At 52.0% G+C, this 23,797-nt stretch overlaps 2 protein-coding genes across 2 annotated transcripts; one reads left to right on the top strand and one right to left on the bottom strand.

Annotated features, from left to right (window-relative positions):
* Positions 1 to 1,162: 1,162 nt before the first annotated feature.
* Positions 1,163 to 15,338, top strand: Dnajb13 (DnaJ (Hsp40) homolog, subfamily B, member 13). Its single transcript, XM_005379931.2, has 8 exons — positions 1,163 to 1,294; positions 5,992 to 6,095; positions 7,500 to 7,661; positions 10,742 to 10,899; positions 11,855 to 11,968; positions 13,251 to 13,364; positions 14,320 to 14,396; positions 15,016 to 15,338. The coding sequence occupies exons 1-8, from the start codon at positions 1,227 to 1,229 to the stop codon at positions 15,167 to 15,169; spliced, it is 951 nt and encodes a 316-aa protein (XP_005379988.1). The 5' UTR covers positions 1,163 to 1,226; the 3' UTR covers positions 15,170 to 15,338.
* Positions 15,339 to 18,409: 3,071 nt separating this feature from the next.
* On the bottom strand, positions 18,410 to 21,973 carry Ucp2 (uncoupling protein 2 (mitochondrial, proton carrier)). Its single transcript, XM_005379929.2, has 6 exons — positions 21,723 to 21,973; positions 21,364 to 21,574; positions 19,934 to 20,128; positions 19,755 to 19,856; positions 19,296 to 19,476; positions 18,410 to 18,870 (listed from the first exon to the last, which is right to left on the bottom strand). Exons 1-6 carry the CDS (start codon positions 21,846 to 21,848, stop codon positions 18,756 to 18,758), a joined length of 930 nt encoding a protein of 309 aa, XP_005379986.1. The 5' UTR covers positions 21,849 to 21,973; the 3' UTR covers positions 18,410 to 18,755.
* Between the last annotated feature and the right edge of the window lie 1,824 nt (positions 21,974 to 23,797).

The following is a 23,797-nucleotide window of genomic DNA, read 5'->3' as shown; positions in this document are numbered from 1 at the left end:
GCTTTGTAACTCACAACAAGTGCACGGTGGTGAGAGATGGATGGGCGGAGAGGGACACACCGATCGCAGGGGCCTGTGTGCGGGGAAGCAGTCTGGGCTGCACTCTGGACAGAGTATGATGTTGGCAAGGTAGAGATAAGGCAGCGAGAAGGTTGTAGTGGCCTTGCAGAAAGGTGAAACCGGAGCAAGGAGCAAGGCCCTGGCTATGAGAAGAGCAGGGGAGGACGTGGAGGGATCTGGGAAGTGGCAGGAACTGAGCTTGGTGACTGACTGGATGCGGGATATGTGTGGGAAACCCTGCTCTGTTGCTCTCAGGGAGGTGGAGCCTAGCTCTGCACCTTTCAGTGATTTCCTTCCAAACAATGTATGAAAAGGGGGAGGGCGGCAACTGTACAGTGGAGAAATCCGACATATACTACCTCAGCCAGCTGATCAAGGTTCATTCACATCATCAGTGAGAAGCTGTAGGTAGTGTGTACCTTTGATACACTCTAATGGAAATTGTACTTCACAGCCAGGTGTGGCACATGCCTGTAATCCCAGCACTCGGGAGGCTGAGGCAGAAGGGTTGCTGTGAGTTTGAGCCCAGCCTGGACCACATAGTGAGTGCAAAGCTAGTCTGAACTATATAGCAAGACCCTGTCTCAAAAAAAAAAAAAGAAAAAATTAAAGGGCTAGAGATATATCTCAGTGCAAAGAACCTAGTTTCAATCCTCAGTACTAAAAATATATATATATATATTTTTATTATATGTATTTCTTTGTTGTTAATAATAATAATGTATCAACGTTAGTTATTTGTGACAAATTACCCCACTAATATGTTAATGGAGGAAATGGTATGGGATATGGGATATATGGGAACTGTGTCTACTATCTTCATAATTTTTCTGAAAATAAAACCTTAGTTTAAAAAAAGTCAACTAAATGCTGCACTTGTTCTGAAAACTTTAAAAGTAATCTATTCCTCTCTAAAACTAAAAATAAAATAAAACAGGGCTCTGTGACTCTGAGTTTCTGAGCTGAAGGACCTTCATCAGGGTCACAAAACCAGCCACAATTTTCCCGTGCTTTAGTTTCTAGTCTAGGGTCCAGAAGGCTGTTTGCTTAGGAAGGAAGGACTACAACTCCCAGAGTGCCCTTGTGCAGTTGTCAGGAGCAACCAAGGAATGCAGACCAACAGCCTTGCTGGAGTTTAAGGACTAACAACTCACTGCCAGCCAGCCATGGGTCAGGATTATTATGCTGTGCTCCAGATCAATCGCAATTCAGAGGATGCTGAGATCAAGAAGGCGTAAGTTGGGTCAGGAGCCAGGCCCGCGGGGTACGCGAGGGCAGACCCACCACTCTCGACTCTTCCAGCCAAGCTGCACAGAGCAGGGCAAGCAAGATGAGCGAACCTTGCTCCTCTTGCTGCTTGCATAGCCTTATCCCGACATCAGGCTGGGAGGAGCACAGGCTGGAAATGCCGACACCTTGGTGCCTCAGCCTGCTCCCAGCCCCTATCCTTTTCCACTCTATGCCCTCTCTCCTTTCCTAGGTGCCTTGGTTTTCCTAACAACAAAAGGGAGACAGAGGAGCATCGGAAGTTTATCCTAAATATTATGGAGAACCAGAGGATAGTGAACAGGGATGACCTAGATTTTCTTTTTTCTTTTTCTTTTCTTTTTTTTTTTTTTTGGTCCTTTGGAGACAGGGTCTCGCTATGCAGTTCAGGCTGGCCTGGAGCTCACTTTGTAGCCCAGGCTAGCCTCGAACTCACAGTAATCCTCCTTCCTCAGCCTCCCAAGTACTGGGATTACAGATGTGTGCCACCACGCCCGGCTTTTATAAGGATTTTTATCACTGACTGAACTTTATCTCTGATTACTTTCATCAAGTCTTGGGAGTTTTGTGGTCTATTCTTAAGAAAATCTAGAACAGAAGTCAGCACATTTTTCTAGAAAAAGATTTTGTGTGTGTGATCTTTGTTTTCTTTAAAATAATATTTAAAAACTAATATTTACCTAGCACTGACCACATAGGCTAGGTACAGTGTAAGCAGCTGGAGGTATAACTGTGAATCAGATATGTCTCCCTCCCTCACACAGCTTAATTTTGTGGGTGAATACAGATGCTCATTGCGTCACCCCACAGCTGTGATGAACATTACAAAAAGGAAGCAACACAATGCTGGGGGAGTTATATTGGAAGGATAGAGAGCTCGTAGGAGGCAGTCCTGGTAATTAAGGCAGAAGAACAGGCTTGAAGAAGGATTAAGCAGCTTCAGGGGACTGGAGAGAGGAGAGGGAATGAACCTGGCAATTAATTGGATAATTGAAAGGGAAAGAAAAATGCATGTGTCGAAGATAATTAAGGTTGTGAAATACAACAACTACATTAATTGAATGTGTCAGTGCTGTTCTGAGAGCCTTCATCATGATTTCATTTCATCCCCTCAAAGACCCTGAGAGGTAGATGCCAATAGTATGTTGTGGCCAGAAGGGGATCTAAGTGGGGTCAGTGGGGAGAGTCGACAGCTTGATTGGAGACACAGGACAAGACTCAGAGGGCAGTACATGACATCACCACTGTTCAGGGCCTCACTGACCACTGGGAGCCATCAAGGGAAAGGATGCTAGGAGAGAGAGCAGTCGGAGGACAGAAAGATACGCACAGCCTTGCCATTGGAAGGTCTGAATCCAGGTTCTCCTACCTGCTAGTTGTGTGACTGACAGGCAAGTCACTTACCCTCTCTGCACGTCAGTTTCTCTTCTCTAAAAAAAGGGAGGGGTTTGCTGTGGCTTTCAATAGGAATAATGAGATAAGATATGTAAAAATTCCCAACAATCATCTGTATATAAAATCGTGTCATACAAAGAGTTGATTAAAAGAACCGCAATGCTGGACACAGTGGTACACACCTATAATCCCGGCTAGTTGGGAGGCTGAGACAGGAGGATCACAAGTTTGAGCCCAGCCTCAGCAACTTCGCAAGACTCTGTCCCAAAATAAAAATTAAAAGGGCTGGGGATGTGATGTAGTTCAGTCATAGAGCACCCTGGGTTCAATCCTCAGTCCCACAAACAAACAAACAAGAAAAAAACCTGCATCTGTCTCAAAGATAGCCCTTACCTCTTCTCCCTGGAACCATCATTTAAGGCATGAGTCTCACATATGACTTCTCCCACAGTAGTGCCTTGACTTTGACCAAAAAACAAAACAAAACACCAACAAAAACGCTGAGCTTGTAGAATGAAGAAAAGCACCAGGATGATTCACAGTCACCTGAGCTTCTGATCCGCTCAGCGTCACTCATTCTCTCTGGCTGAGGCTTTGCCCCTCTCTTGCACACAGGAAAGCAGGTAAAGGAGAGTGAGGTCATTGCAGAGGGAAAAGTAGGAGCGTGGATCTCACGTTGAAGTCAGCAAGGGGATTGGTACAGTGTTTCAGCAGGAGAGTGACTTGGCCAGAGAGGATTTCAGAAGCATCAAACGAAATGAAAGAGAGAGAAAGAGAGAGAGAGAGAGAGAGAGTCTCAAACCCAGTGGCCACACATAAAATGGATTGGAATTAACCTTGAAGTCACACAATGTTACATGAAAAATCAAACTCTTCTCCAACTTGGTTACTTTTTTGTGTGTTCAGGACTGAGGGTCAAGCCCAAGGGGCACTCCACCCTGTGCTACATCATTTCTATATTTTATTTTGAGGCAGGATCTAAATTGCTGTGGCTGACCTCACACTTAGTATTTTTCTGTCTCAGCCTCCTGAATAGATGGGGTTTCAGGTGTGCACCATGGTACCCGGCTTCCAATTTTGTTATTTTACTTATGGATTGAATTTATTAGTGATTCTTCTCAAAACTAATTATGACCTTTGGAATTGAGAACGACTGCCATAGAAGTCCCAGAGAGGCTATGACAGTTGTCTTCAAGGCTCTGCAAGTAGACTTGGAGCCTCTATAAGGCTCCAAGGGCAGAGCCAGGACCTTTATGAATTAAAGGAAAGGACAAGGACAGCAGACCCAGCTCAGTAAGAGGAAGCATTGCTAGAACCCAGTCACAGTGAAAAGGGCTGCCTGGTGGGAAATGAGCTTACATCATTTATTTACTTACTGCTGCTTGGTGCTAGGCATTGGGCACACAGAGAATTGGACGCAGCCACCCAAAGACTTCGCAGTCTTTTGGGAGGGACAACCAGTCAGCAGAGTGGAGCGGTGAGTTCCGGGATCAAAGGCCTTGGGGACTGGAGTAGGAGTCTACCCTCAAAAGGAGGCTGGCAGTCAGGGAAGGTGCCCTGAACTGGGTAGTTGATCCCTAAACCCAAAGTGGAATGCTGAATAAAAAATTGTCAGGAAGATCTGGGAGGGGACGCAGAGGAGTGAATATCACAGGAAAGGGGAGGAGGGTGTGCAGGAAAAGGGGGATCCGCAGGAGAGTGACTTGGTTGGAGTAGTTTAGAAAAGAGAGACAGACACAGAGACAGCGAGTTCCAAGCTGGTGACACACACAAGGGACAGGTTGGAGAGGGTGCTCCTGGATACAGGGGGATATGGTTCTACGATAGCTGTAGAGGGGGAGAAGCTGGAAGGGGATGTGTAGAAGGAAAAGCTGGCATGACTTGATAATTGGTGGGACGGAGGGAGAGGGCACAAAGGAGAACTTGAGTTAAAGAGAATGCTCAGCCTTCTGGCTGCAGTGCCTGGGGGAGGGAGGATGAGGCCATGAAAACATGCTGATATTTAGGCTCCTTGAGTTTGTGGTCCATGCGGGACGCTGGCGAGGAGCTAGCAAGCAGGTTGAGAAGCTGGGCTTAGGGATGTGGTCCGGTTTGAGATAAGTCCCTGGCATGACTTCACCTCCAAACTGTGAGTGAAGCAAAGAGAAGCAACGGAGCCCTGGGGACGCCCACGTGGAGGGTGGGACTAGGAAAAGAGCCTGCTCTGGCCCAGCAAGGGGAATGCAGGGTCAAACTGGAGCTGGGTAGCCTGGGAGTCTGGACCCGGGCCCTTCCTATGCCTTCCAGATATCATCCCTTCCTTGCCGGCCAATGCAATGAGAGCACAACGCAAAGGCACAACAGGCTTCCTGGCCCTCAGGCTTCCTGAGTCACGCTGCCAAAGCAGGCAGGGCCGGGAGTCGGGCGGGAGAAAAGTGAGGTTTCTGTCTTAATTCCCAAGCTCCCTTGCCATGGGATCTCTTCAAGCTGCCTGTGTGCCCCGTCCATGCCAGCACTTCTCCTAGGGTACTGACCTCTCCTCAGGTGCTGCAGGCACCCAGGCCTGGGTGGGGCTGGGGGATTGGCAGGTGCAGAAGTGAGAAGAAACACAGAGCGGGGTGACAGTGCCAGGACATGACAGACCTCTTCCAGGGCCTCTCTGTACACCTGGTTTTATCTCTTCCTGAGAAGCGCGTGTCAGTTCTGGTCCTCTAAGAAGCAGACACCAAGACAGGACTAGATGTGCACAAAATATGCGGGGAGCCCCCTGTGAGAGACAAAGTGGGGTGAAAGTATGCAGGGGGAGCTTCAGACCACGGGGCAGGCCTGATACCTGTGGAAGAGGATGGAGGCGGGAAGGCCTGAATGGGAATAGCTGCAGTGTGGCCCCAGACGATCTCAGCCAGGCTGTGGGGAGTCCTCAGACCAAGGCTGCCACATCTCACAGGAATGGGCTGTCACAGATCCTCTGCCACACTTAGGGGTTGGCGAGGGCAGCTCGGGAAAATAGCGAGGAGATCACCAAGGCTTCTCTAATCTTGTTTCAAGACTTCAGAGTTCCCAGAACAAATTCCTGAGGGCAGCTGCTGGGGACTGTCAGCTGCCTGTGCTCCACACACCAGGTTCTCTTTAGGGAGATCTGCGCAAAGTACCGGGGCGGTCCCCACAGCCTGTATAGTCACCCCTGATTGATGGGAAGGCAGATGACAGCATCAGCTCTGAACCATGGTCTGCTCCCCCGGCCGGCAGCAGGTCTGCTGCTATGACTCCCATTAACCCTCCCTCCTGTAGGTACCGGAAACTTGCCCTGAAGAACCACCCACTGAAGTCAGATGAGCCATTTGCAGCAGAGACATTCAGGCAAATAGCAGAGGCCTACGATGTGCTGAGTGATCGTGAGTGACTGTGGGACTGGGCACATGGGCTCTGTCGCCGACTCCTCCATTAAGATCGTCCCTCAAGCCTCTAGAATGGTGGATTTTCTGAGGGGTCCAGTAGAACGTAACCATCGTCTTCCATGATCAGAGTCTAGAGAGAGGGGCTGGGGATGTAGCTCAGTGGTAGAGTACTTGCCTGGCATGCACAAGGCCCTGAGTGCAATCCCTAGTACCAAAAAAAAAAAGAAAGAGAGAGAGAACCTCTGGCAGCAGATCTGCTGCTATGACTCCCATTAACCTTCCCTTCTGTAGTTACCGGACTAAAGACTAAAGAATTACTTTTTCTTCCTTCACTCCCTCTCTCCCTTCCTCCCTCCCTCCTTCCCTCTCTTCTTGGTCCTGGAGATTAAATCTAGAGCTCATACATGGTAGGCAACTGCTCTACCACTGAGCTACATCCCCAGTCTTTTTTTTTTTTTTTTTCAGTTTGCTTTGAGACAGGGTCTCATTAAATTACCCATACTGGCCTTGAACTTGTGATACTTCTGTCTCGGACTTCCAGTAGCTGTGATCACAGGCATTTGCCATCAGGTCCACCTACAGACGTCTTTCTCAGCAGCTGCAGTGTGCAGAGCCCAGGATTAGGCTGATGGCTCACCGGGGGCGGGGGGCAATATGGGCGCAGGGCACATTTCCCGAGGAGCAGAGGGAGACACTGGCTACCAAGGGCGGACGACTGAGACAGAGCAGGCAGGCCCATTTATCCTTCCCAGACTGAGCTGCTGAGTCTCCATGTCCCCAAGGAAAGCACGGGCATAAAAGAGCAGAGAGCGGCCAGGAACCATTGAAAAATGTCTGCCCTGTGGAAGCCAGAGTGGGGAGCAAGTGTGAGTCACCGCCCAACCGAGGCAGCGCCCTCATGGCTTCCCTGAGGGCTCGTCCCGGAGCCTGTGATCCTGGACACTGTGCAGAATGGTATGGAGATCAGCACAGTTTCTCTAGCCCTGGATTTTCAGGTCTTCAGAGTCCTCAGCCTCCAGGATTTTAAACCTCCTGAGTTTAGAAGTCTTAGATTCTAAAATTTCAGTAAGACAATAGCTGTGATGACTGAGTTAAGCCAACTCCCAGTCTGCAGTTTGACCCTCAGTCTCTCGGTTCCTCCTGTAATTCCCACCCCCACCCCAGCAAATTACTATTTCTCCTCTCGCTTCTGGGCTCCCATGGTGATCCCTAGGTCCACCCAGAATGAAACCAAACCTCTTAACTTCTAGGAGCTCATTTCAGAGATTGCCAAGCAGCAGGCACTTTAGAAATAAGGCTGCTTTTGCCCTGTCCCCTTCCCCAGGTGCCCTGTCCCCCAGTCTGTCCATCTCTCTTGGCTCCCAAGGCTGGACCCCTCCTCAAGTTCACACCTATCCACAGCTGTGAAGAGAGGCATCTATGACAAGTTTGGAGAAGAGGGCCTAAAGGGCGGAATTCCTCTGGAGTTCGGAGCCCAGACTCCATGGACAACTGGCTACGTCTTCCATGGCAACCCTGACAGGGTTTTCCATGAGTTCTTCGGGGGAGACAACCCTTTCAGTGGTAAGTAACTCTACCCAGTGTGTGTCTTACACTGAGGAAAGGACGCCGCTGGGAAAGGTGCTTTTCTCTGAGTAGTTTTTTGTTTGTTTGTTTTTTTAGCTTTGAGAAGTATATGCAATACATAGTTGAAAAGCATAGTTGAAGAAATAATTCTCAGCCCTCTATTTCCTTCCTCAGAAGTGTCTCCTCACTGTTAACAGTCTACATATCCTTCCAGAAATGTTTATGTCTGATGACCATATATTAGTTTTTACATAAGCCCCCCCCCTTTTTTTTTTTTTCAAGAAAAGGGGACTGCACCATACATACTGGCTTTTTATACTTATTTTATATACTTATTTTATACTATGATGTATTATGTTATCTATAGATTTACTTTAATCATTTTAATAGCTGTATGAGGATTCACTGTGTAAGATACGTATTAGTCAGAAATCAGTTGTGGAAACACACCTGGGGGAGCAAAGGAGGCCCTGTGCAGGGAAATAGGTGCTTGAAAAACCATCGGGAGGTCTGAGGGAGAGGAATTCCCTGAGAGCAGTGCCCCTAAGCCCACAGGAGGGGACTGTCTCGGCCACAGTCTCAACGAGGGAATCAGGAAACGCTTTACTGTGTTCCAGAACACATCACTGTAGCTATAGCCCTGGTTTAAGGAATTTGCCGCCACTGCTGCCTTCCTTGCGACTGACTGGTGTGAAACTAGAGTGTGTGTGTGTGTGTGTGTGTGTGTGTGTGTGTGTGAACTGTTGCTGCAGAAAAGCCTGGTCTCTTCCTGGCGGTGCTAGTGCTCACCAGTGCTTCAGCAAAGACACAGAGGGCGATGCCTGCTTAGTTACTTTTCTCATTGCTGAGACAAAATACCCAGCCTCCAAAGTTAAAGGAGGAAAGGGTTATTTAGTGCACAGTTTGTAGAGGTTTCAGTCCATAATCATCTGGCTCCAAAGCAGGAGGGCCAGTGGCAGAGGAGCAGCAGTTCATGGTGGCAGAAAACAGCAAAGACAAACCTCATTCTGTCCCTTATATTGTATCCAGTCTACTGGGATTAGGGCGGTGTCAATCCAGTCAGTGGACTGACCCAGCAATCACCCACCCTTAATCCCAGCACCTTTAATCCCTAGCATTGCATCATGAATCAGTCACACTGTAGACTCAGCCACCTGCTAAAAAGCCCCATCTAAAATTTCACAAGGTGCTGGATGTGGTGGCACATGCCTGTAATCCCAGCACTCAGGAGGCTGAGGCAGGAGGATCATTGCTAGTTCGAGACCAGCGTAGGCTACATAAGTGAGCTCAAGGCCAGCTTGAACAGCATAGATAGCAAGACCTGTCTCAAAAAGACAAAAACAAAAAACAAAAAAAACAAAAACCCACAAGGCTTTGGGGGGACATCTAACACAAACCATAACACCTGCCTTCACTCTTTCTGACTTCCAAGTGGCTTACTGTTCACTTCACTACTAGAATGCAAACCCTAGCTGCAGAGGGGTCTGGGAATGTTCCTTTCAGTTCTACAGACTCCTCAGCAGAGAAGATTTTCAGCAGGAGGAAGTGATGGATGCCAAGGAGGCCAGGAAGTGTTTAAAATTCATCATTTTAAATTATTCCCTTATTGATGTGGTTCAAGGACCCAAGAAAGCCTGCAGGGGCCCTGCCTGTCAGGGAGGGTCAGCCTCCGGGTTTGGGAGTTCCTTAAATGGAGCCTAGGAGCTGTATTGTTACAGGCTCCCTTCTAGGGGTTCTTATTCCCTTTGTCCCTGTGGGTTTTGACGGACTGGTTTTCCTGTGCCCCAGCTATGAGATGCTCACCACAGGTGCTGGGTGAAAAATGAGTCCACTAACACAAGGGGACCAGGTAGTTCAGAGGGCTCTTGATTAACTATGACATTTTACGAGGACACTGGCAGAGTGGTGAAGCCACCTCACACTCACCTCCTAAGATCATTTCACCATTCCAGCGTGTGAAGTTCATTCCACGGCACTAACCAGGAGAGAAAGAGTACAGTGTATAATAGCAACCTCTGGCTCTACAGTTTGCGGAGGGCTTCCGCATCCATCAGTACAACATAATGGTTATGCTATTGGCTCTGTAGCCAGATCATTCTGCCGTACAGGTCTCAGCTCCACTACTTTCCAGCTGTTGAGTGGTGAGCCTCCTGTGCCAGTGAAATAAAAGTGAAGGGTGGGGGCACAGCTTAGTAGCTTAGAGGTACAGCACTTGACTAACATGCACGAGGCTCAGGGTTTGAGTCCTAGCACTGCAAACGTAAATAAATCAATAAAATAACAAAAGTATTGGACATAGCACCTGCTGTGTGGTAAGTTCTCAGCAAGTTTAAGTTCTTTGTTGTCTTAATGGTGGATGACAGGTTAGGTGTTAATGCACCATCCCACACACAGAGAAACCCAGAGCTAAAGGACTGTACAATCCCTCAGCCCAGGGACAAAATCGGGCTCTCTCTTTGCACTGGGATAGAAGGCAGGGGCAGCAGGAGGGATTATAGGTGTAGCCTGGGCAGATGCAGCTGAAGTTGAGAAAAGACAAGTTTGGGTCAGATTTGCCAGGGACCAGACCTTCCCCTCTTTCTTACCAGCTGACAACATCGTAGACACTTGGATCTCAATGGTTTTGGGGAGGAATGGACAGGGAGGGTGGGTGGAATCCTGAACTGGGTGGGGAAGACTGGACTGGCTGGTCTGATCCCTCACTGTTCCCAGTCAACTTGGAGTCTTTTCTAGCACTACAAGACCCTGCCAGTAGAGGGCGTGCCTCTCTTCGTGAGCCGGCCTGAGTTGGTACCTCAACAGGCAGTGGGGATGAGTTAGGGGGCCAGGAGTGGGGATAAAGCAGCATGAACTGGTTGCTATTCGCTGGTCTGAGGTTAAGGACACTTTCTTGGCTTGGCCAAGCAGCCTGAGTCTGAAAGGTGGAAACGGGCACGCGGTATTATACTTGGGACACTGAAGAACTGGAGGAAATACAGGGGTGGGGACTTGGATGTGCATGAGAGAGAACGTGTTATGTGTGTGGATTTGAGTCTTTGGACAGAATTTCTCTTACTCATTTCCTTTCCCTCTGGTAGAATTTTTTGATGCAGGAGGAAGTGATGTGGATTTGAATTTTGGGGGACTCCGGGGCCGAGGGGTGAAGAAGCAGGACCCCCCAATTGAACGGGACCTCTACTTATCCCTAGAGGATTTATTCTTTGGCTGCACCAAAAAAATTAAGATCTCTCGAAGGGTGAGTGCTTGGTGTTTGCTCCTCCCGCGAGCCACCACCTAACCCCTACCCCTGAGAACCTCTTCCCTTCTCTAACTGGAGAACTCAGGAATGGTCTTTGATACGGTCGTGGAACCCTAGGCAGAGAGACCTAGATTCTTAGGGTTCTAGAACCTGAAGTTTGGAGGGAACAGCTGAGGGGGTGACCCTCCCCTTCACCCCCGTGTGCAGAATCGCTTGGCCGCGCCCTGACCGGCGCAGGACCCCTCCCTCAGTTCGGCACCCGCTGTGGGAAGCAGGAGGACTCCCAGTGGCAGGAGCCTCCTGTGAACCCTGCTCTCTGGGGATTTCCAGGCTGCCCCTCCGGATTCTCAGGGTGAGAGAGGGCAGCGTGCGCATGGAAGGCAGTCCCTAAGTTGCCAGGCTGAGGAGGACCCTGTGTGTCCTGTAGCTCAGGCTGTGGTCCCACGGCCCAGCCCTCTGCCAGCCCCTCACCCTTTGCCCCGCAGAAGAGATGCCAACTATGGCCGCACTTGCTACAGGCGGCACCCAGGTGGGCGCGTGACTGGGGAATGACTGCACTGGGTGGTGCTCATGTATGTTGACATCCATGTTTTTTCTTTTTGAGAAAAGAGAACCGCCAGAAGCTCAGGGCCAGGGCCGCCGGGATTTGAACAGAGGAGCTGATTACACTTTCATTGTGCATCTGTTAGTGGCCAGGGCTGGAGGTGGGGGTTGGACCACCTTGTGGTGACCACTTGGTGTCTCAGGCCCCAGCTCGAGCCCTAGGATGTGCCCTGCATGCTAGAAGCACGAGCCCTTGGTTCCGGCGGCAACAGAATGGGAGTATGAGTGGCTCAGCACAGGTCTTCTGCTGCGGGAGGGTTGAGCCGGGATAACTCACAAAGCATCGTTCATGTTTGTGAAGGGGACTCCTGAAAATCCGAGCAGACCACCCCTCGCCCTGTCCCTGCAGGTGCTAAATGATGATGGCTACTCCTCTACCATCAAGGACAAGATCCTGACGATCGATGTGCGGCCTGGATGGAGGCAGGGCACCCGCATCACCTTCGAGAAGGAGGGAGATCAGGTGAAAGGGAAGGGAGCTGACCAGGGCCAGTCACCAGGCTCAAGAGCTGGGGAGACTGAGGAGGAGACAGTGCCCTCTCCCAGAAATCCTGGTCTGGTGGAGAGAGCAGTGCACAGAGTCACGAGGTCACCCCTCACCTCCCATCGGAGGGACAGAGCCTCACAGCACCTCTGGGAGTGGGCAGCTCAGGGATTACCCCCATCCCCTCAGTGGGAAACTGAGGCCCAGAGAGGGAAAGGACTTGCCAGGGCAACGCACAGGAGCTGCGAGCGGAGAGAGGCCAGTCTTACCGTCAGGGCTCTTCCTGATTTTCTTCAGTGCTTCTCTGAATAAAGCCCAACTATGGGAGCTACTCAGAACCATTTACTACTAATAATTTTAAATTAAATACTTACTTATATAAGATTATTACCTTAGGCACACTGAGTCCTTAAGTCCAGAGAAGAGGCACAGAGATGGAGTGTTCAGAGTAAAGAGATTAATCTCCCTGCCCACACCTCTTGTCCCCTTTCCCATGTATGACACACCTACTCCTAAAACACCCTTGAGACCACCACACCTGGCCCAGCAGCACAACAAGACCTTCTTACCTCAAACAACAAGAGAAAAAACAACCTCAATGCCAGGCGTGGTAATATGTAATCCTAGTAGCCAGGAGGCTGAGGCAGGAGGATCTCTGTGAGTTCAAGGCCAGTCAGGGTTACATAGCGAGACCCTGTCTCCTAAAAAAAAAAAACAAAAACCAACACTTGAACAAACACCCTTCCAGGCCTACCTCTAATGATCTCTTTTCTGAGCCACTTTAGGTGGCCCCACATGGGTCAGCACCTTCTCTGACACCACCCACTGCCAACCTCCCTTTATACTGGCTCTGAGCTTGCTGGGAACTCACTGTAGTCTGCCCCGCTGAGTGGGTGCTCCTCTGGGGAAGAGGCTGGTCAGAGTCCACTGTGCCTAGTGCCCAGAGGAAACTTCAGTGGCTGTGGTGACTTAATGAAGCTTGGCGGAGAGGTGTCACTCCTGAGCTACTGACAGGACTGGGACTTGCAGGCAGTGGTCTGACACCCCATTCAGAGTTCCACTGCCACCCTCAGAGGTCCCTCTCCCCTCCCACTGGGTACATCGATGAGCAGGCTCAGGAGGGAAGTAATTCTTGGGGCTTCCTCTGGGCAAGCTCTCCAGAAAACCTGGTCCAATCTCCCCGTGGAACAGATGAGGACATACAGACAAGGAGAAGCAGACAAGGCAATTAGTCCTTGTCACCTTTGGCCTCCCCTCCCAGGGCCCAAACATCATCCCAGCTGACATCATCTTCATTGTAAAGGAGAAGCTGCACCCTCGCTTCCGCAGGGAGAACGACAACCTCTTTTTTGTGAACCCCATCCCCTTGGGCAAGGTAAGGCACAGTGGGGGAGTAGCGTGGGACTCTGACCCACCTGCACTGGCCTAGACCCAGCCTCCCCGCCACAGCCTAGATCCCCGGCCCTGCCACCCGTGGCTCACTCTGCCCCTCCTTGGGTCCCGGATGGCCAGTTCTGTGCACTGGATGGGTCTTCGTGGGGCCCCTTTGCTCCCCTCCTCCTCTCCTGGGGCTCGTGTTCTCAGGCCTGTGACCCTGCCAGCCTCCTCACTGTGTGAATGTCTCAGAGTGGTGTTCAGGAATGGCCTCGCTGTGCACCCACCCGAGGACACTGGGCGCCTCTGCTGGGCGGGGCTTTTTCATAACTCTATTCTCTTGTTTCTGCTGGGCCTCTGCTGCAGGCTGCCTGCCCATCTTACCCTGGAAAGCCCTCATCAGCCGCCACCGGTGCGACCTTCCTTCCCTCTTTAGAATGGCAAGGGTCCCCTTCTTGGCTTCCACACACCTGTCGTTTCCATCTCTATCATGACCTTTGTATGCTATCAACATCAGTCTGACCTCCCAGACTGTGAACTCCTTGAGGAGGGTTAATGGCCTAGGTCAGTGGTGGCGAACCTATGGCACGCGGGCCACAGCGAGCTGTTTATATCGTTGAAAGCCCTAAAAGGTTCACCATCACTGGCCTACGTCATTCACCTATTGGCTTTTTTGTATTATTTTATTTATTTATGTAGTTCAGTCTGGCCTAGAATTTGCTCATGTAGCCCAGGCTGGCCTCAAATTCATGGCGATCCTGCCTCAGCCTCCCAGGTGCTGGGATTACAGGTGTGTGCCACCATATCCGGCTTCACCTCTTAGTTTTTGAATAGCCTTCTGTCTCTCTGTTGCCCTCTTCAGGGCCTGGTACCAAATGGGATCGCATAGTGCCTTCTAAATAGGGTGGCCACGGTGGCCCTCCACCTTCCTCCTCTGCTTCTGCCCCACCCCCCAGGCCCTCACCTGCTGCACCGTGGAGGTGAAGACCCTAGATGACCGTCTGCTCAACATTCCCATCAATGACATTGTCCAGTGAGTCCACCTGCCTTGGGACCCAGTAGCCAAAGAAAGGCCTGGCCTGGGACTTAGGAAGTGGAGCCAGAAAGGACTGCCTAGTACAGTTGTACAGGTTGCACCCAGCACAAGCATCCGCTGCTGAGAAGGGCAGAGAAGGATGACATCCACCCCACTCTGACCAAGCTTTGCGCTGCATTCACCTGGCAAAAAGAGCACCTGTTTCTAATTTGCATGAATCCACGGTAGAGGCCAGAGGCCCCAAGTGTTGGGCGGGCTCTGTTATCTCCATCTCCCAAAACTTCCCACCAGAGTTCTGAGTTGTGCCTCTGCCTTCCTCTGGGGAAAGGCCCCCTGGGTGGGAAGCTGTGTGCAGCTGCCGGGCACTGCCACCCCCAAGCCAGGCCTGCCCACTTTCCCACACCAAACACTAGATTCCTGGGATCCCCCAGCAGACTCTCTGTAGAAGGCTTTCCAGGGAGAGTCCAGGCTCCTCTCCTCCCCCCAGTTCAGCTGCTGAGAGCCGTTCGCTGGGGGCAGCTGTGGTGACAGCCAGCCCGTCCCTGCAGTTAGCAGGTGGCCCTGGCCTGTTAGGTGCTGCTTCCCTAAGTGCCCTCTGTTGCCTCTCTCCTCCTAGTCCCAAGTACTTCAAGAAGGTGCCAGGTGAGGGGATGCCACTGCCTGAGGACCCCACCAAAAAGGGAGACCTTTTCATCTTCTTCGACATCCAGTTTCCCACCCGCCTCACACCCCAGAAGAAGCAGATGCTGCGCCAGGCACTGCTGACCTGAGCCGGCTGACTGGGCTGCGGCCAGCGGGGGTGGGGGTAGAAGCCTCACTGGGTGCCATCTGCTCCGTTCCACAGCCTGAGTGTGCCAGGGAGCCAGCCCTGCACAGATCTGATATGAGGGGGGTGGAACAGGACCTTACATTGACATAATAAAGATTTATTTCCTATCCTCCAGTTCCACCCTGGACAATGTTGGGGAGGAGCTGCCTGGTAGTCTTTCCTGCAGGACCAGGAAGCTGGGCGCCTGGGTCCCCATCCCGGCTTGGTCAGAGCCTCTGTGCTCCCATTAGCATGGGGCAGGACTGCATGGCTTCTGAGGTCCCCACGTCTGCCCTGACTTTTCATGGCATAATATTTAGAAGGGTCAGTTGCTGGAATGTGATGTCACATTATAGAGACAGGAAACTGAAGCACAGATAGAAAACTTGTTCCCGCTCACTCAGGACAAAGCTGTCATCAGAGCCTTAGGCTGCTTCCCACAGACTCACCAGCTTAGAGACAAAGAACACAGAGCTGGGTATGCCTTTGGTTTCTACCTCTCCAGCCTCAATTCTCTTGTCTGTGAAATGAGTTCTGAGCTCTCTAGGCAGAGTGGTCTAGGCGGAAGGACTCCTGGGTTCTGACGCCAGCCCTGCCCGTCTTGGTAGAGCAGAGCTCATACTCCACTGCGGGTGGAAGATGAAGTTAAGGTTGCTGATGTGAAAGTGCTTGGTGAACTCATGCTTGGATGTCACAGAGGGCTCCTGCACTGCTGCTGGCGTGGCCTTGAGGAACTCCAGTCCTGGGTCCCGCTGGGCTGGATCGGCCCACACCTGCCTACCCAAAACCAGCAGCAGCACATCCTCTGTGCCAGGAAACAGATTCTGTTCTCAGGAACCAGAGCGTAAGACAGGACAGATCAGAGGGGTAGGTGGCCAGTTCTCTGGAGTGGCTCCACAGGTGCCAGAAAAGGCCCCATGTTACCAACACTGCCTGGAATCCCACCATTCAAAATACAGTATTAGCCTGTTTTTTCTTAAATGGGAGCTCAGCAGCACCTAGAAGCCACTGTTTTTTTCAGCACTCGGGATGGAACCCAGGGCGTTTGCACTGAGCTACATCCCCAGATCACTCTCTGAAGTTTTTAAGATAGAGTCTCTTTAAGTCTCCAAGTTACCAATCTGGATTTGAACTGGAGATCCTCCCGCCCTCGCTTCCAGAGTACTGGAATTACAGGTGTGCACCACCATACCCAGCCTTTTTTTTTTTTTTTTTAAGAGACAGAGTCTGGCCCAGACCTCTTGAAGTCAAATGATGCTTTTGCCTTGGCCTCCCAAGTATGTGGGGCTACTGGTACACACCACCAGGCCAGGCTTTGATAGGCTTTTTAAAACCAGCATGAATGCGGCAGCAGATCTGAAGACTCTGGGGCTAGGGTTCTAGGAAGCACTTCAGCATAGTAGTCAGGAGTCTGGGGAAGTCACACAAATCGATTGGGATCTCCAGTATGCACTTCACTCTGTTTCACAGCCCCAAACTTGCAGGCCTTCTGTGGAAACCAGAGGAGGAAACTAAACTGCCATCTGAGGTGAGAGCTGGATGTGGGGGATGATGGTGCTGCCCAGTTCTGAGCAAGCCTGGTGTGGTGAGGGATGGCAGGCCCTGGCTTGGGGAACACTGGGAAGCCAGGCCTCCTCTCAGGCAGCCAGATGCTCTTGACCATCCCGGTGGGCTCTGAAGGAAGCATGGTTTCAGGCCCAATGACAGGCCTTTATGAGATTAACATTACCTCACTGACCCATGTCAGGCAAAGCAGAGCACAGCAATACCAAGGCCTGTTGGTGACTCCAGTCCCCCTGGTGTGGTTGATTAGTCCAAGTCAGGCTCAGAACCATGATAAAGTCTGGGGGTCTTGTGTCCATCTAGCGTCTGGGTTCAAGGCTGCTAAAGGAACCACCCACCCATCCATTCAGCTCAGCTCTGGTGACAGACATGTTTCCTCCAGTGCAAAAGAGTTAAGCTGGTGTCACAGCATAATGTGAATAGTTACATAAGGCAGTGGCCAGACTCTTCGCTTGTGCATATTCCCTGCAGCCCAGCAGAGAACAAGGCTGGGCTTTCCATCACCTGCTTGCTGCCTTACAGCACTCAATCTTGTCCCTTCCCAGGGACTGAGGCCTCAGCTCAATTTGTCAGAAGCTGGGCAGTCCCCATGTCTTCCCTAGGAGCCGAATATCCTGGTCCTCTTGCCCAAGGACAGAGGGGTCCAGCTGCAGGATCTGGCCAAAGGGCTTAGGAGAGGGAGGGGGTTGTGTCTGCTGCTTTAGCCTTGGTGAAGAGGAAAGAAGGCCTGGTTTCCCAGGCCTGGCTGCACAGCTGCCAAACCAGTCTCCCTGAGGACCTTCAACTGTGGTCCCTGGGGGGCAAGTGTGACAAGGGGAGGGCGTCCCCATTCAAATACTTTGTGTGTGTCTTTACTGCATGACTTGCTTTGGTCCTTGGACCTCTGTAAATTGAGTCTCAGTGAACTTAATTCTAAGGGCCCAGACCTGTTCTGGGAAGTTAAGACTCTCACCCCTTGAAACAACTGCCCACCACAGTCCCTGCCTCTGAGGACAAAGCCTGAAACCCCTATGCAGTCAAAGTCCTGGCTTGTCACTCACTGCTTTCTTGGGATTCCCTGCCCTGGGGAGGGTGGAACGCCAAAGCCAAAGTACCTCAAACAGAAACTCTAGCCTGATGTTTGCCTGCAGTATGAACCCAGCCAGTGCTGAGTCAGGGCCTTCCCAGCCCACCTGTTCAGAACACTTCCTCCGAGCAGTATGACCGGGTGTGTGGGGGCGATGATTTCCACAGCAGTCCAGGACTTTGGGAGGTGGGTTTGCCAACAGTAAATTGGAATCAACAGCATCTAAGGTTCTCAAGTTCTGTCTCTGCAGGAGCTGCTCTCTTCTGCAGATCAGCAGGCCCGGGGCCAGCTAGGGGGCTGGGAGGTGGGTACTAGGCCTCCCGGCACAGTGAAAGCCCAAGTGACCAGGCAGAGAAAGGAGTCCCTGCTGTCCTCCAGGGGTGTCCCTTTCCTTGCCATCTCAGCCCAGGACCTAGAAGGAAGAATGCACTACAGGCCCTCATGGGCCCCGCGCTGGACGCTGGAGGTGGAAGGTGGGTCACACCCCTTTCTGATGTCACGTGGCTCCTCCCCTGCTCACCAGGTGCCCAAAGGGACCAGAACCTGTGGTATCAGCTATGAGCGAGGAGGAGACACCATGGTTGAGCTTGCTTTATGGATGACAGACTGGCTGGGCTGGGCCAGGCCGGGAGTCAGGATGATTTGGTCTGAACTTTTCAAAGGGTTTGAGGTCCTGGCTGGGGCCAGGCCTCTTCACTGTCAGACAGGGTCAGCTCCACCAGCACTGAGCCAGTGAGGAGAAGCGGGAGGAGGGGAACATGGGGAGAAGAGGTGGTGGGAAGAAGGAAGGGGGAAGGGGGAAGGGGGAAGAGGGAAGGGGGAAGGGGGAAGGGGCAAGGGGGATGGGGGAAAACGGAAGCACAGCTTGGCTGGAGGGGAAGCTAGAGCCAGAGGCGGTCAGGTCAGCAGCAGGAGAGGCTCAGACGCGAGCCTCCCGGGATGTGCAGGCAGCCGTAAGGGCCCTTTTCAGCTGCTCGTAGGTGACAAACATCACCACGTTCCAGGACCCCAAGCGGAGAAAGGAGGGCATGAACCTAGGGAAGAGAAAACACAGGTCACACAGTTAACTCCATCTCCGGCTTCGCCTACTGGGCCCTAGCATCCGATCCAACCCAACCCGGATGCTCTGTCCCAAAGGGGGACAGGAGGACTCGGAGAACTGCGCCTCACAGCTGTGTACGCATGAGCATGAATGAGTCCCTCCGAGTTCCACACCTCTCTCCTCTTGCAATGCTGGGGATGAGCTCAGCGCCTCATGCATGCTGGGCAAGCGCTCTACCACTGAGCTCCATCCCCAGCCTTAAGCCTTAAATCCCCATATTAACATCTTACAGTGTAGACGAGGGCAACTCGGGAGGTCTGACAGTTGGTTGCTTCTCACTGCCAAGCAGTTCGCTCCTGTGTGGTAGGTGTGGCTGGCCAAGAGGCCTGGAGCTGGGCGAGGGGGTCAGAGGCTCACCCTTTGTAGAAGGCTCGGGGCCCCTCCTTCCGGAGCATGGTAAGGGCACAGTGGCCAGCGCTGCTGTACTGGCCCAAGGCAGAGTTCATGTATCTCGTCTTGACCACGTCGACAGGGGAGGCGATGACGGTGGTACAGAAGCCCGCCCCGAAGGCGGAGGTGAAGTGACAAGGCAGGTCATCTGACAAGAAGAAGAAGGCAAGGCAGTCAGCACTGCTCAGGCACCATTCCGAAGGGAAGAGAATTTAAAGAGATCTCTTATGAGGACCTAAAAGAGCTTTCTGCCCATCCGGCCTCAACTTCTCAATGTGCAGAGTGGGAGCTCAGTCCCAGTTGGCTTCAACATGGCAAAGAAGAAATGCACTCGCTCTACAGGCAAAGGGCAAACAGGGTGAAAAAGTGGGGTCTGCAGGCAGCCAGATCCTATTATCTATTTTTGCACCACCTACTCTAACCCACCTGTCATGAGGTTGGCCTTCAGGAGAGCGTCCTTGATGAGGTCGTAGGTCACCAGCTCAGCGCAGTTGACGATGGCATTTCGAACAACATTGGGAGAGGTCCCTACAGGAGGGAGAGGCGGTGTGAGGCCAGGGCACGGGGAGAAGGGAGATGGGGGAAGGGGAACATCTAGTCCGCACCTTTCCAGAGTCCCCGGAACCCTTCCTCTCGGGCGATGGTCTTGTAGGCATCCACGGTGCTCTGGTATCTTCGACCACCTCCAGCTCGGGCCTGAGCCTGGAACCGGACCTTTACCACATCCGTGGGCTGGGCCACAGCGACAGCCAGGGCTCCTGTGGTGCTGCCTGCCAGGAGGCGGCTCCCAATGCTGGCATCTGTAGGAAAACCATGGGTGTCGGTGGCCAGCTGGGCCTGCACACTTTCCTCATGTCTCCTCACCAAGACCACATCACTGTGCTCTGACTTTCAGGGACAGCGTGCAGGCCAGCTCTTGTTCTAAGAAGTTTCTTCCCAATCAAAGTACAGTATCACTGTGAATGTTTAGTCTTGCTAGGATTTGGTAAGGAGTCAGATAAAAAATTTTTTTGTGTGTGTGTGTGCGCGTGTGTGCGCGCGCGCGCGTGTGTGTGTGTGTGTGTGTGTGTGTGTGTGTGAGTGATACTGGGGACTGAACCCAGGGCCTTGTGCATGCTAGGTAAGCACCTTAACACTGAGCTATAATCCCCAGCCACGACTTTGTGTTTTCTATGGTAAAACACTTTCATTTAAACTGCTCAACGTCCCTGAAACATCAGAATCATTTCCATTTAACAAATGTGAAAACCAAGGCTAAAAGAAGTGCCCCAGGACTCGTAAGACTTGGGTTCTTGTCTCAGATCTATTTCTCTATGTGATCTTGGAAAGTCAGCCTGGTATCCTAGGCTTTTAGGTTTCCTTATATGTAAAATGAAGGGCTGCTGGGCCTGGTGACACATGCCTGTAGTCTCAGCACTCAGGACGATGACTCAGGGGGATTACTTTGAGTTTGAGGCCAGCTTGGGCCACAACGTGAGTTCGAGGCCAATCTGAACTACACAGTGAGACCCTGTCTCAAAAAAAAAAAAAAAAGCAGATGTGGCAATCAAGAGAGGAAGTTAGAGAATGCTAGCCTTACAGGCAAGAGTCCTACATGTGATTCTGGCTTCCCACTGTGTGCCCTTGGCAGAGTCCTTCCCCTCTTCAAGCCTCAGTCTCTTCATCTGTAACACAGGGACGATACCTCCTACTCCCAAGGTGGTGGTGAGGACTACCATGGGATGATGTCCTGCTCAGAGCCGAGCTGAGCCCAGGTGCTCAGGCATCGTTAACAGAATCAGGGCTATTTCTTTATCTTTTTTCTTTTTTTAAGTGGTACTGGGGATTGAACCCAGGGCCTCTTGCATGCTAGGCAAATGCTCTACCCACTGAGTTATCTCCCCAGCCCTGAATCAGGACCATTTTCAAACCTCCACTCTTTTGATCCTCCAGGGGATCTTGAGGCCAAACAGAGCTATTCAGCTCTGAAGCAAGATCAGTCATCAGTAAGACAGAAAGGACAAGGCCAAGAGGCTAGTCCCAGCTCCCCACTCACGCTCAGATCCCTTGGTGTAGAACTGCTTGACCGAGTCATAGAGTCCAATGCGGACAGAGGCGAAGCTCATCTGGCGTTGCAGGCCGGCCACCAGCCCGTTGTAGAGGCTGCTGGGGCCCTCGGTGCGCACCATGGTCAGGATGGTGCCCAGCACGCCGCGGTACTGGGCACTGGCTGCAGTCCGCACTGGCCCCTGACTTTCTCCTTGGATCTGCAAGCCCAAGATAAAGTGGCTACAGGGACAGGCAGGCTGCTGTCCATCTCCTGCCATCCCTGCACTCCCACACCCCCCACAGACCCTCAAAGAGTATCTTTGGGACAGATTAGACAGCATCAGGCCCCCAGGCTTCGACCCTCACCTGCAGCCGGACTTTAGCAGTGTCCAGAGGAAAAGTGATGAGATCTGCAATGCAGGCCGCGGTGCCAGCCCCCAGGAACTTCACAGTGGCAGTAGGGGGCATATCTGTGGCCTTGAATCCAACCATGATTCTGATTTCCCTGTACCTCTCAGAGATGGAGAAAAGCCGGAGAAGGGTGCACCACCTTCAGTCAGCAAGATGAGATAGAGGAACTCTGCCGGAATCTATGCCCAAAGGAGAGAAGCCCCGTCAGCGACAATGCCCTGGCCCTCCCTGCTCACCTTCCCAGCTCCAGCGCCCACCTTCCCCAATAGCACCACACAGGACTCGGGCCATGAAGGAAAGCAGGAGCGGCTCCGGAGGGACTCAAGGAGGGACCAGAGGAGTCCACGTTTTGTGAAGGGCTCTCTCTGTTACTGTAGGGAGGGAGTGGGTCGGGGTGACCCTAGTGCTGTCATGAAGGCCACGAGGCGGGCCCTTGGTCTGTGGTGCAGGCGCTGCCCTGGCCATATCCACGTTCCTGCTGTGTGCAGCTCCCAGAGGACTGACGGAGCGGGGAGAGATTTCCATCAGACCAAGGCCTGACAGACAAAACGCCACAGGCTTATATTCTAGGTTTCTAAGCACGAGAGATTCCCAATGGGTCTAGAACTACTCAAGAAAAAGGACAAGAAGGGACAAGATGACTAAGTCCATCCTTCCCAGCCCTCAGAGGCCAGGCTGTCTATCAGAATGCTTGTCTGTAATCTCAGCATTTGGGAGGCTAAGGCAGGAGGATCACTGCAAGTTAGAGGCCAGCCTGAATTATACAGGCTCCTGTCTCAAAAAAACAAAACAAAACAAAAGGCAATTCCTAGCCAGAGGGCATATTCTCAAAGTGCAGAGGACTGAACAACCAACTCCACCGAGGGAGAGGTAAGGAGGAAGACGGTCAGCAAAGACTTTTTAGGCAAGGTAATGTTTGCTTAAAGGATGTTGGGCAATTCTAGAGGCTGAGGGTAAGCACCCAGGTGTGAGGCCAGTTCCTTCCATCACAGGGGTATTCACACCTTTACAAGGGGCAGGGAGCAGGAGGTCCCAGTCAGAGCTGAGGAGTGATACAGGAACCAAAGGCTCCATTCTGTTCTCTGAACAGAACGTCCTGTGCGCTGCCCCAGGAGGAAGTGAGCCCAGCACCCCACAGGCAGAGGGCAACCTGCTTCTCCTTCCTGAGCTCTCTTCTCTGACTTCTGAGGAGCAGCTGCTGAGCTCCGCTTGATTGGCTGCCCCTGTTGCTGGGGCTCAGGAGCAAAGAACTGGTGGTGGAGGGAGGAAGTGGTAGCAGTCACTTGTGAACACAGACTCATGCAAACAAAGAGCTCACCCAGGTTCTCCCTTTGGGCAAACAGAAAAATCAAACAAGTCACCATAGCAACTGCTTCATGGGCTCTTGCAGGGCAGGGCCCCACCTGATTCCTGTTTCCGCAGACCTTGGCCCACATGAGGCTCAGGGAGAATGGTGCTCAGATGGCACGGTGGGTTAACAAAGGTGCTCCCAGGGTCCCCAGCTTCCCTGCTGACACCCTATTCCACCAGGAGGTGCTCCATACCTGGCCCCACCAACTGCCCAGGACACTCCACTAGCTCACTTAATCCTCAGAGCAGCCCGGCGAGGCACAGGCAGGCCCTTCTTTCCGTGTGAGGAGAACTTGGCATCTGAAGTCTAGTTCTGTTTCCATTTCATTTCCTTACTGCTGTTTCTCAGCCCCAGGCACAGACAGGGCCTCTGATAAGGAAAGTTCTTTCATGGCAATTGAACAGTTCTGAGGCCTGGGCAACCGGCCTTCTCTGGGTGCCAGTGATGAGTCTAACACAGGCTTGACCTTGCGCTGGTTTGCTGGGCGTTGTGAAGGCCAGAGACGACTGACCCAGCCACTGCCCAGCTCAAAGACAAGTGACAAAGGCTGGGCTGCCATTCTGAATGTTGGCTTACATTTGCTAAAAGCCAGGTCCTGGAGAGGGGTGCTATGTGGGCAGAGTCACCTGTGCTCATGATTCTATTAAGAAGAGCAAATAGGGGCTGGGGATTTAGCTCA

This window comes from Chinchilla lanigera, unplaced genomic scaffold, assembly GCF_000276665.1.
Source record: "Chinchilla lanigera isolate Chin_1 unplaced genomic scaffold, ChiLan1.0 scaffold00013, whole genome shotgun sequence".
NCBI lineage: Eukaryota > Metazoa > Chordata > Mammalia > Rodentia > Chinchillidae > Chinchilla > Chinchilla lanigera.
The sequence above is the reverse complement of the archived record's forward strand: the minus strand, read 5'-3'. Positions and strand labels throughout refer to the sequence as shown.